At 47.3% G+C, this 13758-nt stretch overlaps 1 protein-coding gene across 1 annotated transcript; it reads right to left on the reverse strand.

The window, feature by feature from the left end:
* Positions 1-1586: 1586 nt before the first annotated feature.
* On the reverse strand, positions 1587-13549 carry LOC136628965 (derriere protein-like). The gene is made up of 3 exons (XM_066605039.1): positions 13297-13549; positions 12125-12130; positions 1587-2398 (listed from the first exon to the last, which is right to left on the reverse strand). Exons 1-3 carry the CDS (start codon positions 13547-13549, stop codon positions 1587-1589), a joined length of 1071 nt encoding a protein of 356 aa, XP_066461136.1.
* Between the last annotated feature and the right edge of the window lie 209 nt (positions 13550-13758).

Here is a 13758-nt window from a genome sequence, read left to right on the forward strand (position 1 = left end):
GCCTGCAGACGAGCGGAAATCCCGCCGCGGGATTTCCGCCGCTGAAAGTCTGCATAGGAGTGCATTACAATACGCACTCCTATGCAGACGGCCGCGCGAAATCTCGCGCGGCAAACAAACCGCGGCATGTTCTAATTTTCTGCGGGGCACGCACTCACCTGGCCGCCGGCTCCGGTCTGCGCATGCGCCGGCTGCGCGGCAGCCGGCACATCAAAGAGCCGGGGCCACCAGGCGCGGGTGAGTACGCGCTCGTCCCTGCAGGCTCTGGGGTCGGATCGCGCGGCGAGATTTCTCGCTGCCGGATCCGACCCGCTCGTCTGCAGGCGGCCTAAGTGAATGGCAAAAGTTATTTAAAAAGCTTTTAGTATACATTTAAAGAGTCACTTGTGAATTATTTCTTTTTTTTTTTTTTTCCTCCTCCCTCAGGCACTCAGTTCTGCTTGGAGTTATGGATTTATTTTCTGGTCAAATGCCCAGTTTCTGTGATGCTACTACATGATTCCTACCACAGAAACTGCCTAGAGAGGATGCGCACACACTCCAATCATACAGCGCCTGTCCCACAGTTTTCACAGAAGGGATCACCACTCGCTGTAGCTTATTTAGGTGAATATAGAAGATAATGATTAAATTGCTGATGCATCATGGAAGAGATGTGAAACGGTAAGAAACAAAAAAATGATATTGTTCTCAAGATGGTCCCTGATAAGCATCAGACAGGAGACAATACTGTATGGCAGTGGCTATAATACACAAAGGGGACCTTCACAGTATGGGGACAGGCAATCAGATGGAGACAGGCATGGAATTTTTTTCTCCTCAAAGTGTCCCTTTAAACACACAATAAAATTTTCATTGAAACATAAGTCATTCAATATGCAAGTATGCAGGAGTCCGCCTGTCTCCTTTTAAAGCTCCAAAAAACTAGCCATTTAGTGCAAATTTAGAGTGGCTGCTCCAGACATGGGAATAAACATGGCTTCTTCTTTTCCACTATCGTAAAGCAGAATGTAGCCAAGTGTCATGCTAGTCTGTATTAGAAAAGATGGAAGTGTCTTTTATCAAATCTTATTCCACTTCAACAGTTGAGGCACAAAATGAAGACTCCCGAGGCTCCAGAAATATTCTTAATTTCAATGTACAAAGAGGTGTTATTAATCTAATAAATCCAGATTTTAGTGAAGTTCTCCATTCATTTGCTTAACCCTTTGCAATACAGCATTTGCTAGGGGACTTTCTCTTTTTGCCATTATACAATGGCGCCATCTGCTGGCTAGAGCCGGTACTGTGGTATGGGATATGCTGGAGAGGCCCCCCTGACAACAGAGCGGCCAGTAATCTACAGTAAGAATACCCTGCCGGACGTCTTCCGACATCAGAGCTGTACAGCCTTCAATCAGAATGTCTTTAGACATCAGACAGCAGATTGGAAAGAGTTAATACTCATTCTATGAGGATTTTCACACAAATGTAGTTTCAAAGGTCCTTTTTCCTTTTTTGGAGAAGGTGGCTATCTCAGAATAGAATAAAGTGTTCCAAAATAAATCCAAATAAGGAGGAGTTGACAGTTTAATGGTAATAAAGTTTCATTTGCAGCCACATTCATCAACTACCATATCTTCATAATGTCTTAATACAACATTGTCATTATTGTCATAATAAAGCATGGAGATAGGTGAGAGCTTAATTGGAGTACAACAAGGCAAGGGTGTAACATCTGGCTCTATAGAGTGTACCAGTGTCTGTAGTACAGCATGGTTGGTGCCCTTCAACATCTCAGTCAGTGGATAAGGACACTCTCCATGGCAGTAGTTGGCCATGTAACCACGAGGGGCGATAACCCAGTTCTGCCATCCAACATCCTTGAAGTCAATGTATAGTCTTCTCTTTTTGCAAATATTGCTTGGAGTTGGCAGTGATGGCTCTGTGCTTCTTCTGATACGTCTTGCTTTGCAATGGGCTGGGTCAAGGGAAACGGTAAGTAAAGAGGCATGGATGAAAGAATGGATCTGCTCACAAGAGGAATAAAGATGATCCACCACGCTAGAATTACTATTGGCATTTATTTCAAGAATAAGCCCCATGTTGTTGTTTGTGTTGGCCCAGTCTTGTGTCACCTTTGTAAGGTCGAAAGAAAGGGACTTATGATGAAGGCGAAATGACTGAGCAAACAGAAGTTTTCTATTGGTCTTGTGGTCTCTCATGCTCTTTAAGGCCATCCGCAAAGGATGGTACAATCGAATCTGGAATTCTTGCCCTTGGTATGTGTTGTGCTTGAATTTGACCTCCAGTTGTCCAAGTGTTACTTGTTCTTTGCTTTCCACCACAGAAAGGTTAAAGAAGAGATGTTTTTTGAGGCATAACGATTCTTGAGACATATCGGTGAAGCTCAAAGGCCCTATGAAAAAGAAAATAAGCAAAAAGCAACATTATTTAATTGGCTTTACTACTACTTTAAAGCGGTTGTTCAGGGTAAAAAAAGATGGCTGCTTTCTTCCAAGCACAGCACCACACTTGTCCGTGGATTGTGTCTGATATTGCAGTTCAGATCCATTTAAGTTAATGGATATGAGCTGTAGTACTTCAACCAATCTGCAGACGGTGACACTATTTTTGGAAGGAAGCCGTACTTCTCTAATCCCAGACAATCCCTTTAAGAGCTGATTTACACAAGTATTTCTTTTTGCATCAGTGAACCCTCATTTGTACACAATGGGCATGTAAAAGAAATGGTGTAAATAAATGTTATTTAAATGCTATTTAACCATGATAAACAGAAGTGGAAATACAAGACATATACATTTTAAGACTCCCGGGGGAGCCCAGGGTGGCAGTACCAATGTGGTTCACTGATGGAAGTGCAGGGCAACCCGCCGAATTATCATGGTGTCATTAATAGGTTGCTGGTCTGCATGGTGAACTACATATATCAGAATGGTCTGGCACTTTGTATCCACTATGTGTGGGAGTATACGCCAAGCAGCCACCCCCTCTATATCAATAGGCAGTGTGAGTGGCTGTCTCAGCGGTGTCCTACACAGGTGTTATTCGCTCCCCCATTTCGTAGTCAGCTACCTGCATGGTGAGAGGATGTATCTATATGCACTGCATACTCAGTAAGTAATGGCTGTTTTCTTTGGCTGAAAATCACCACCATGTAAAGCATTGGATTCCAATGCATTTATTCACATGGGCGATTATTAGCCATGTAAAAACGTTGGCCAGATGAAAACAGGACATCGGCGGCTAAATACTCCAGCCAATATTTCGTCTGTGATCACCTGGTGGCTCCCATAGGCTTTTATGGGAGCTACCAACAAAGGGAGGTGGAGGGAGTTTAACAACTGTTAGCACTGCTAAACCATGTCAGCTAGCTCTATTTAAAGAATAGAAGCCATGCTGTGCATTTCTCCTGACTAAAGGAATGCGGGGCTGTGGCGTATACACACTGCACCCGGCCATGTGACTTGGCGTGAAAACACAAATTTTATCAACAGCTTTTTCTCATTCATTTGATATGGGCGGCAAAAAATCACAACGCTCGTGCGAATGAGGCCTTAACATGCAAAATTTTCCTGAATTTCAGCAGTTTATGGTTCTGGAGATTAATAATTCATGAGATGAGCGAGCACCAAAATGCTCGGGTGCTCGTTACTCGGGACGAACTTTTCGCGATGCTCGAGGGTTCGTTTCGAGTAACGAACCCCATTGAAGTCAATGGGCGACCCGAGCATTTTTGTATTTCGCCGATGCTCGCTAAGGTTTCCTTGTGTGAAAATCTGGGCAATTCAAGAAAGTGATGGGAACGACACAGCAACGGATATGGCAGGCGAGGGGCTACATGTTGGGCTGCATCTCAAGTTCACAGGTCCCACTATTAAGCCACAATAGCGGCAAGAGTGGGCCCCCCCCCCTCCTCCCAAAAACTTTTACTTCTGAAAAGCCCTCATTAGCATGGCATACCTTTGCTAAGCACCACACTACCTCCAACAAAGCACAATCACTGCCTGCATGACACTCCGCTGCCACTTCTCCTGGGTTACATGCTGCCCCCCCCCCCCCCACAGCGCACACCAAAGTGTCCCTGCGCAGCCTTCAGCTGCCCTCATGCCACACCACCCTCCTGTCTATTTAGAAGTGCGTCTGCCATCACGAGGAACCGCAGGCACACACTGCAGAGGGTTGGCACGGCTAGGCAGCGACCCTCTTTAAAAGGGGCGGGGCGATAGCCCACAATGCTGTACAGAAGCAATGAGAAATAGAATCCTGTGCCACCTCCATCAGGAGCTGCACATGTGGGCATAGCAATGGGGAACCTATGTGCCACACACTATTCATTCTGTCAAGGTGTCTCTGCATGCCCCAGTCAGACCGGGCTTTTTAATTCATAGACACAGGCAGGTACAACTCCCTATTGTGAAGTCCCTGTCGACCGACAGCATGGGTGGCTCCCTGGAACCCACCGGCGATACACAAAAATATCCCATTGCATTGCCCAACACAGCTGAGGTAGTAATGTCGTGCTTAATGCAGGTGGGCTTCGGCCCACACTGCATGCCCCAGTCTGACTGGGTTCTTTACAAGTGGACACATGTAGGTTAAACTCCGTGTGCACCTACAGCATGGGTGGCTCCCTGGAACCCACCGGCGGTACACAAAAATATCCCATTGCATTGCCCAACACAGCTGAGGTAGTAATGTCGTGCTTAATGCAGGTGGGCTTCGGCCCACACTGCATGCCCCAGTCAGACTGGGGTTCTTTACAAGTGGAAACAGATGCATTTATAATTCCCTGTGGACCCACAGCATGGGTGGGTGCCAGGAAGCCACCGGCGGTACACAGAAATATCACATTGCATTGCCCAACACAGCGGATGTAACGTCAGCTGTAATGCAGGTGGGCTAAAAATTCATTTGATTACACTGTAGGCGAGGGCCCACAAAAATTGCTGAATCAACAGTACTAATGTACATCAAAAAAATTGGCCATGGCCAACCAAGAGGGCAGGTGAAACCCATTAATCGCTTTGGTTAATGTGGCTTAAGTGGTAACTAGGCCTGGAGGCAGCCCAGTTTAACTAAAAATTGGTTCAAGTTAAAGTTTCAACGCTTTTAAGAGCATTGAAACATATAAAAATTGTTTAGAAAAATTATGAGTGAGCCTTGTGGCCCTAAGAAAAATTGCCCGTTCAGCGTGATTACGTGAGGTTTCAGGAGGAGGAGCAGGAGGAGGAGGAGGAGGAGGAGGAGGAATATTAGACACAGATTGATGAAGCAGAAATGTCCCCGTTTTGGATGGTGAGAGAGAACGTAGCTTCCATCCGCGGGTGCAGCCTACGTATTGCTTACGTATCACTGCTGTCCGCTGGTGGAGAAGAGAAGTCTGGGGAAATCCAGGCTTTGTTCATCTTGATGAGTGTTAGCCTGTCGGCACTTTCGGTTGACAGGCGGGTACGCTTATCTGTGATGATTCCCCCAGCCGCACTAAACACCCTCTCCGACAAGACGCTAGCCGCAGGACAAGCAAGCACCTCCAGGGCATACAGCACTAGTTCAGGCCACGTGTCCAGCTTCGACACCCAGTAGTTGTAGGGGGCAGAGGCGTCACCGAGGATGGTCGTGCGATCGGCTACGTACTCCCTCACCATCCTTTTACAGTGCTCCCGCCGACTCAGCCTTGACTGGGGAGCGGTGACACAGTCTTGCTGGGGAGCCATAAAGCTGGCCAGGCCCTTAAAGACTGTTGCACTGCCTGGGCTGTACATGCTGCTCGATCTACGCACCTCCCCTGCTACCTCACCCTCGGAACTGCGCCTTCTGCCACTACCGCTGTCGGATGGGAATTTTACCATCAGCTTGTCCACCAGGGTCCTGTGGTATAGCAACACTCTCGAACCCCTTTCCTCTTCGGGAATGAGAGTGGGAAGGTTCTCCTTATAGCGTGGGTCGAGCAGTGTGTACACCCAGTAATCCGTAGTGGCCAGAATGCGTTGAATGCGAGGGTCACGAGAAAGGCATCCTAACATGAAGTCAACCATGTGTGCCAGGGTACCTGTACGCAACACATGGCTGTCCGCACTAGGAAGATCACTTTCAGGATCCTCCTCCTCCTCCTCCTCCTCCTCCTCAGGCCATACACGCTGAAATGATGACAGGCAAGCAGCATGGGTACCCTCAGCAGTGGGCCAAGCTGTCTCTTCCCCCTCCTCCTCATCCTCCTCATGCTCCTCCTCCTCCTCCTGAACGCGCTGAGATATAGACAGGAGGGTGCTCTGACTATCCAGCGACATACTGTCTTCCCCCGGCTCTGTTTCCGAGCGCAAAGCGGCTGCCTTTATGGTTTGCAGGGAACTTTTCAAGAGGCATAGCAGAGGAATGGTGACGCTAATGATTGCAGCATCGCCGCTCACCACCTGGGTAGACTACTCAAAGTTTCGAAGGACCTGGCAGATGTCTGCCAACCAGGCCCACTCTTCTGAAAAGAATTGAGGAGGCTGACTCCCACTGCGCCGCCCATGTTAGAGTTGGTATTCCACTATAGCTCTACGCTGCTCATAGAGCCTAGCCAACATGTGGAGCGTAGAGTTCCACCGTGTGGGCACGTCGCACAGCAGTCGGTGCACTGGCAGATTAAACCGATGTTGCAGGGTGCGCAGGGTGGCAGCGTCCGTGTGGGACTTGCGGAAATGTGCGCAGAGCCGAAGCACCTTTACGAGCAGGTCTGACAAGCGTGGGTAGCTTTTCAGAAAGCGCTGAACCACCAAATTAAAGACGTGGGCCAGGCATGGCACGTGCGTGAGGCTGCCGAGCTGCAGAGCCGCCACCAGGTTACGGCCGTTGTCACACACGACCATGCCCGGTTGGAGGCTCAGCGGCGCAAGCCAACGGTCGGTCTGCTCTGTCAGACCCTGCAGCAGTTCGTGGGCCGTGTGCCTCCTATCTCCTAAGCTGAGTAGTTTCAGCACGGCCTGCTGACGCTTGCCCACCGCTGTGCTGCCACGCCGCGCGACACCGACTGCTGGCGACGTCCTGCTGCTGCTGACACATCTAGATTGCGAGACAGAGGTTGAGGAGGAGGAGGAGGGTGCTTTAGTGGAAGAAGCATACACCGCCGAACATACCACCACCGAGCTGGGGCCCGCAATTCTGGGGGTGGGTAGGACGTGAGCGGTCCCAGGCTCTGACTCTGTCCCAGCCTCCACTAAATTCACCCAATGTGCCGTCAGGGAGATGTAGTGGCCCTGCCCGCCTGTGCTTGTCCACGTGTCCGTTGTTAAGTGGACCTTGCCACTAACCGCATTGGTGAGGGCGCGTACAATGTTGCGGGAGACGTGGTCGTGCAGGGCTGGGACGGCACATCGGGAAAAGTAGTGGCGACTGGGAACTGAGTAGCGCGGGGCCGCCGCCGCCATCATAGCTTTGAAGGACTTCGTTTCCACAACCCTATACGGCAGCATCTCAAGGCTGATAAATTTGGCTATGTGGACGGTTAACAATTGAGCGTGCGGGTGCGTGGCGGCGTACTTGCGCTTCCGCTCAAAGACTTGCGCTAGCGACGGCTGGACGGTGCGGTGCGAGACATTGCTGGATTGGGCCGAGGACAGCGGAGGTGAGGGTGTGGGTGCAGGCCATGAGACGGTCGTGCCTGTGTCCTGAGAGGGGGGTTGTATCTCAGTGGCAGGTTGGGGCACAGGGGGAGAGGCAGCGGTGCAAACCGGAGGCGGTGAACGGCCTTCGTCCCACCTTGTGGGGTGCTTGGCCATCATATGTCTGCGCATGCTGGTGGTGGTCAGGCTGTTGGTGGTGGCTCCCCGGCTGATCTTGGCGCGACAAAGGTTGCACACCACTGTTCGTCGGTCGTCAGGCGTCTCTGTGAAAAACTGCCAGACCTTAGAGCACCTCGGCCTCTGCAGGGTGGCATGGCGCGAGGGGGCGCTTTGGGAAACACTTGGTGGATTATTCGGTCTGGCCCTGCCTCTACCCCTGGCCACCGCACTGCCTCTTGCAACCTGCCCTGCTGCTGCCCGTGCCTCCCCCTCTGAAGACCTGTCCTGTGTAGGCGTTGCACACCAGGTGGGGTCAGTCACCTCATCTTCCTGCTGCTCTTCCTCCGAATCCTCTGTGCGCTGCTCCCTCGGACTTACTGCCCTTACTACTACCTCACTGCAAGACAACTGTGTCTCATCATCATCGTCCTCCTCACCCACTGAAAGGTCTTGAGACAGTTGCCGGAAGTCCCCAGCCTCATCCCCCGGACCCCGGGAACTTTCCAATGGTTGGGCATCAGTGACGATAAACTCCTCTGGTGGTAGAGGAACCACTGCTGCCCAATCTGAGCAGGGGCCCGAGAAAAGTTCCTGGGAGTGTTCCTGCTCCTGAGCATGTGTCATTGTAGTGGAGTGAGGAGGCTGGGAGGAAGGAGGAGCAGCAGACAGAGGATTCGGATTTGCAGCACTGGACGGCGCAGAACTCTGGGTGGATGATAGCTTGCTCGAAGCACTTTCTGCCATCCAGGACAGGACCTGCTCACACTGCTCATTTTCTAATAAAGGTCTCCCGCGTGGACCCATTAATTGGGCGATGAATGTGGGGACGCCAGAAACGTGCCTCTCTCCTAATCACGCAGCAGTCAGCTGCGACACACCTGGATCAGGAGCTCGGCCTGTGCCCACACCCTCACTTGGCCCTCCGCGTCCTCGGCCGCGTCCACGTCCTCTAGGCCTACCCCTACCCCTCAGAATGCTGTATTACCAGTGATTTGATTTCCCAGGCAGGAAATAAATTGGCGCAAGCCTGCAGGTCAAATATAATTTTTTCGCTTTTTTGCGTATATTCAATGAACAATACGTTTAATAACTGTGGTGTGGCCCTGAAAAAGTGTCACACAACTTTAGTGTAGCAGAGTTATTAACTCTGGCAGAGCAGGTATTTGCCAGTCAGGAAAGACAATGGCGCAAGCCTGCAGTAAACCGTAGCTGGTTGCGTCTGATTTTTGTACGTTCTCCACGCAGCACACACGTACACGGAGACCTTAGGACTGACACAGGCAGGCCAAATATAATTTTTTCGCTTTTTTGCAAAGGGAAGGCCCCACTGCGTATATTCAATGAACAATACGTTTAATAACTGTGGTGTGGCCCTGAAAAAGTGTCACACAACTTTAGTGTAGCAGAGTTATTAACTCTGGCAGAGCAGGTATTTGCCAGTCAGGAAAGACAATGGCGCAAGCCTGCAGTAAACCGTAGCTGGTTGCGTCTGATTTTTGTACGTTCTCCACGCAGCACACACGTACACGGAGACCTTAGGACTGACACAGGCAGGCCAAATATAATTTTTTCGCTTTTTTGCAAAGGGAAGGCCCCACTGCGTATATTCAATGAACAATACGTTTAATAACTGTGGTGTGGCCCTGAAAAAGTGTCACACAACTTTAGTGTAGCAGAGTTATTAACTCTGGCAGAGCAGGTATTTGCCAGTCAGGAAAGACAATGGCATAAGCCTGCAGTAAACCGTAGCTGGTTGCGTCTGATTTTTGTACGTTCTCCACGCAGCACACACGTACACGGAGACCTTAGGACTAACACAGGCAGGCCAAATATAATTTTTTCGCTTTTTTGCAAAGGGAAGGCCCCACTGCGTATATTCAATGAACAATAACTGTGTTGTGGCCCTGCCTACACAATTCTGTCCCTATAGTATCAATGGAGGGTGCAATGCTCTGCACAGACGATTTTTAGAAAAAAAAAAAAATGCAACACTGCTAACAGCAGCCAGCACAGTACTGCACACGGTTAAATTTGGCCCTAGAAAGGACCGTTGAGGTTCTTGAAGGCTACACTCACTCCTAACACTCTCCCTGCCTAAGCACCACTTCTGTCCCTAATACCGGGTGCAATGCTCTGCACTGCCGATTTTGAGGAAAAAAAATAAAAATTTTTCCACTGATAACAGCAGCCTGCACACACGTAGATGTGGCCCTAAGAAGGACCGTTGGGGTTCTTGAAGCCTACACTCACTACAAACACTTTCCCTACAGCAACTTCAATAGAACAGCACTTTCCCTCACTAACTCACACGGCATCTGAGCCGAGCCGCGGGAGGGGCCGACTTTTATACTCGGGTGACATCTGATCACCCCAGCCACTCACAGCAGGGGGGTGGTATAGGGCTTGAACGTCACAGGGGGAAGTTGTAATGCCTTCCCTGTCTTTCAATTGGCCAGAAAAGCGCACTAACGTCTCAGAGAGGAAACTGAAAGTAACCGGAACACCGCGTGGTACTCGTTACGAGTAACGAGCATCCCGAACACCGTAATATTCGCACGAATATCAAGCTTGGACGAGTACGTTCGCTCATCTCTAGTTATTAATATACTAAAATAAAATTCTTGTAAGACTCCATGCGCACCAATATATGTTTTAAACAACCCTAAAAGAAGTAATAGCCCGTGGACTTCAGAGAGCGGGTATTATATTGGATCAATGGTCCACGTGAGTTATGTATGTTATGCAAAAAGCAAGGTTAGATTCGTTTCCCAGGAATATCATATCTAAAGACACATTTAGACACAGCGATTATCGCTCAAAATTCACACAAAAGCCATCTTTTGAGTGATAATCGTTTGCATTTACACAGCAAAATGATCGCTCAAATTTAGCTCAAACAGCGGTTTGAGTGACAGTTTTGAGCGTTCACTTTGCATAAGCTCTTAAGTAGCTAATTAGGCTCCCACTGTATGCATACCTGCCAGCGGGATACCAGCTGAGAGAATTTTATCAGCGCTGCCAGCTGAGATATCAGCCTGTGCCGCTGATAAGAGTCATTGCTCATTTCTAGAAAACTCGAACTGATGAACGAACAGTGCACGAAAATTGCAAGATAGGCAGGCGTTTAGACGCAACGGTTATCGCTCAAAAGACGTCTTTTGGGTGATGATCGTTGTGTCTAAATGGGCCTTAAGTGTCCTTTTAAACAAGCCGATTTATTGTTTGAACAAGTGAGTGACGTCCTGGCCAGCTTATTCGCAAATGCACTCTGATTACAGAGGCCGATACATTGTTGGCTCACTCATAGGAGAAATCATTCAGAGTAGTTCAGTCTTTCACATTTGTTGTATAAGTGGATGAAAACGACTGAACAAGCGCTGGTTAAACCCAACAATAAGTAAACGAGACAACAATGGGTTTTATGCTGCATAAGATAAAGGACGGGCAAAAACCGAATGATTATCGTTCATCATTGACTGCGTTTAGACTGAAAGATTATCGTCCACTCACGTTCCTTTGAATGATAATCGTTCCGTCTAAAAGCACCTTACACCCATTTGAACCTTGTTTCAGATTTGTTTTTTAACTTTCATATATTTTCTATCAGGATTGGCGGAAAGTGGTCTCCAAAAAGGGAACGAGGATGTCTGATCTTAAAATATACGTAATCAGACATTTATACTTACGTACTAATATAACTAATGTACAATGTCTTTAAGTAGTTTGATGTAAGATCAAAGCAGGAAAGTATAATGAAGTTATATTACAGAGCCTAGATAACTTTGGGTCATATTAGACATCATAGAAACAGTGGGCACCACACTAATAATGAGGGTACGGAGTGCACAAAAATCTCCCCATGTACTAAATGAACTTGAGCAAAAATATATAAATGCAGAGGCGCATGTAGAGTGAATAAGGGGATGAAGCTAGACCGCTACTAGCGATACACGTGCAGTTTGTCATACCCTCCAGGAGGGTGTAACAAACCGCATGCGTATCATTAATAGCGGTTTAGCTTGCTCTATGATATAGCATTTCCCCCATCTTGTTAGATGGGAACTGTCTTGATTTGGTGTTCTATTTTAAGCATTTTCTATGTTATCTAGAATGCTTATTTGGGTGATATTTTGCTATATTTATGGTGATTCCTGCACTAGCGCTTTTTGCATGCCTATCTAACTACTTGCACATTTTTGTCTCTTTACCCCTTGTGGGGTTAGGTGACTCTTATTTTGGTGGTTACCTATAAATTCATATTTTAATTGTTTTTAACTTGTTCACTCTGGATGGTGTTACTGTTATTTCTATATATACTTAATAAACTTTTACATTATTTTCCTATGTGGCCGAGGCACATCGGCCTTCATATATTGTATATTATTATTATCATTTCAGGCACATGGTCTGTAGGATATTAACCCCTTTATGAAGTGACAGCACACTTAAGGCCTCTTTCACATAGGCAAAAATCACGTGCATAAAAAACATGCAGCTATTGGAACCCATGGTTTCCTAGGGGAATGTTCAGATGTTTGAGCATCTAAAATTCCTTAATCTTAACTTTCCCATAGGAAACCAATGGTTCTGATAGCCGTAACTTTTTTACGCATGTGATTTTTGCGCACGTAGGTCCTCATGTGAAAGAGGCCTGATACTGATAGTGCATACTGGCACTTCTAGCTAAGCGCCAACTGTGCAGCTATCAATCACTATCAGCTAATTTAAGTAAAGGTGCTTTTCGATGGAGTGATTATCGTTCAAAAAAATGAACAATAATCGTTCAGTGTAAAAGCAGCCACGAACAATAAATCGTTCACTTTCCATTCATTTTATGCAGGCATAAAAATCGTTGGCTTATCCCAAAAAAAATCATTTGGTTTAAATACCGATCGTTCAGTCGTTCTCACTTAAACAGCGAATGTGAACGATTGAATGATTTCTCGTTTGAACGAGCCAACGATATATCTACTGTATAAACAGGCCGCCTGAGAGCGAACTCTGACATCATTAGCTTGTCCAACCGAGAAATCAGCTATTCTAAACGGACTCTAGTCCAAGATTCATGAAAAGCAACACGGCTGGAAACTTTTTAGAATTATACAGAAAACATGAGTGTTACGCGGACTATGAAGCAAACAACAAGGAATTATCACAGAGCCATGAAGTGTATAAAACACTTTCTTTTGGCCAGATGCTTATATATGGAGCAGATACATTCTGTAATAATTTACAGTAGATGAACATTGTATATAGTCAATAAATATAGCAATTTAGACATTAATGTAGAAATATACATAGAATTGCTATTTCCATTCCAAGTTAGCGCACATTTCGACCTGTGCCTAGGTTCTTCCGTGTATTTATCTTGTCGGCTCCATCCCTGGAGCTGAACAATGAAAATACTAGAACTGCTGAATCTGCATCAGATAATTCCAATGGAGCCTCTGACACATATGTGAAAGTAGCCTTAGATCACGATAGCATGCAATTATTTCAGGTATATTCATTTTCCATCCTCTGAACTCACCTTGATCTTTGTAGGATCTGACAATATTACCAGGCACTTGAAATCCCTCCATGCTACATGGATTTTCTGCATTGATGCCCTTCTCAAAAATTTTCCAAAGGGTCTTCGGTACAGGATCTGGAGCAATGGGACTAGGCCGTCCGTTCAACCCCAAGGCTTTGAGAAGCATCCTCTCCTGGTATGGTAGCTCAGAGCAGTCAACCAGCAAAAGACAGGATAGCAGAGAAGAAATGAACAGCAGGGATGTGTCCATGGTGATGCCCATCAGTGGTCTGTTGGCTTGGTGGGGCACACAGTCCTAAATAGGCTTAAGAACAGCCAAGTGTGAAATCTGACAGCTACCTGGAGCCAGAGGGAGGTGTCAACCAGTCATTGGTCATTGGCCGTCTCTTTTATATGCAAATAGTCACATTCCTGAAGACAATTACAAATTCTTAAAAGAAATAGAAATCTACTTCCCAG

Source organism: Eleutherodactylus coqui, chromosome 5 (assembly GCF_035609145.1).
Source record: "Eleutherodactylus coqui strain aEleCoq1 chromosome 5, aEleCoq1.hap1, whole genome shotgun sequence".
Lineage (NCBI taxonomy): Eukaryota > Metazoa > Chordata > Amphibia > Anura > Eleutherodactylidae > Eleutherodactylus > Eleutherodactylus coqui.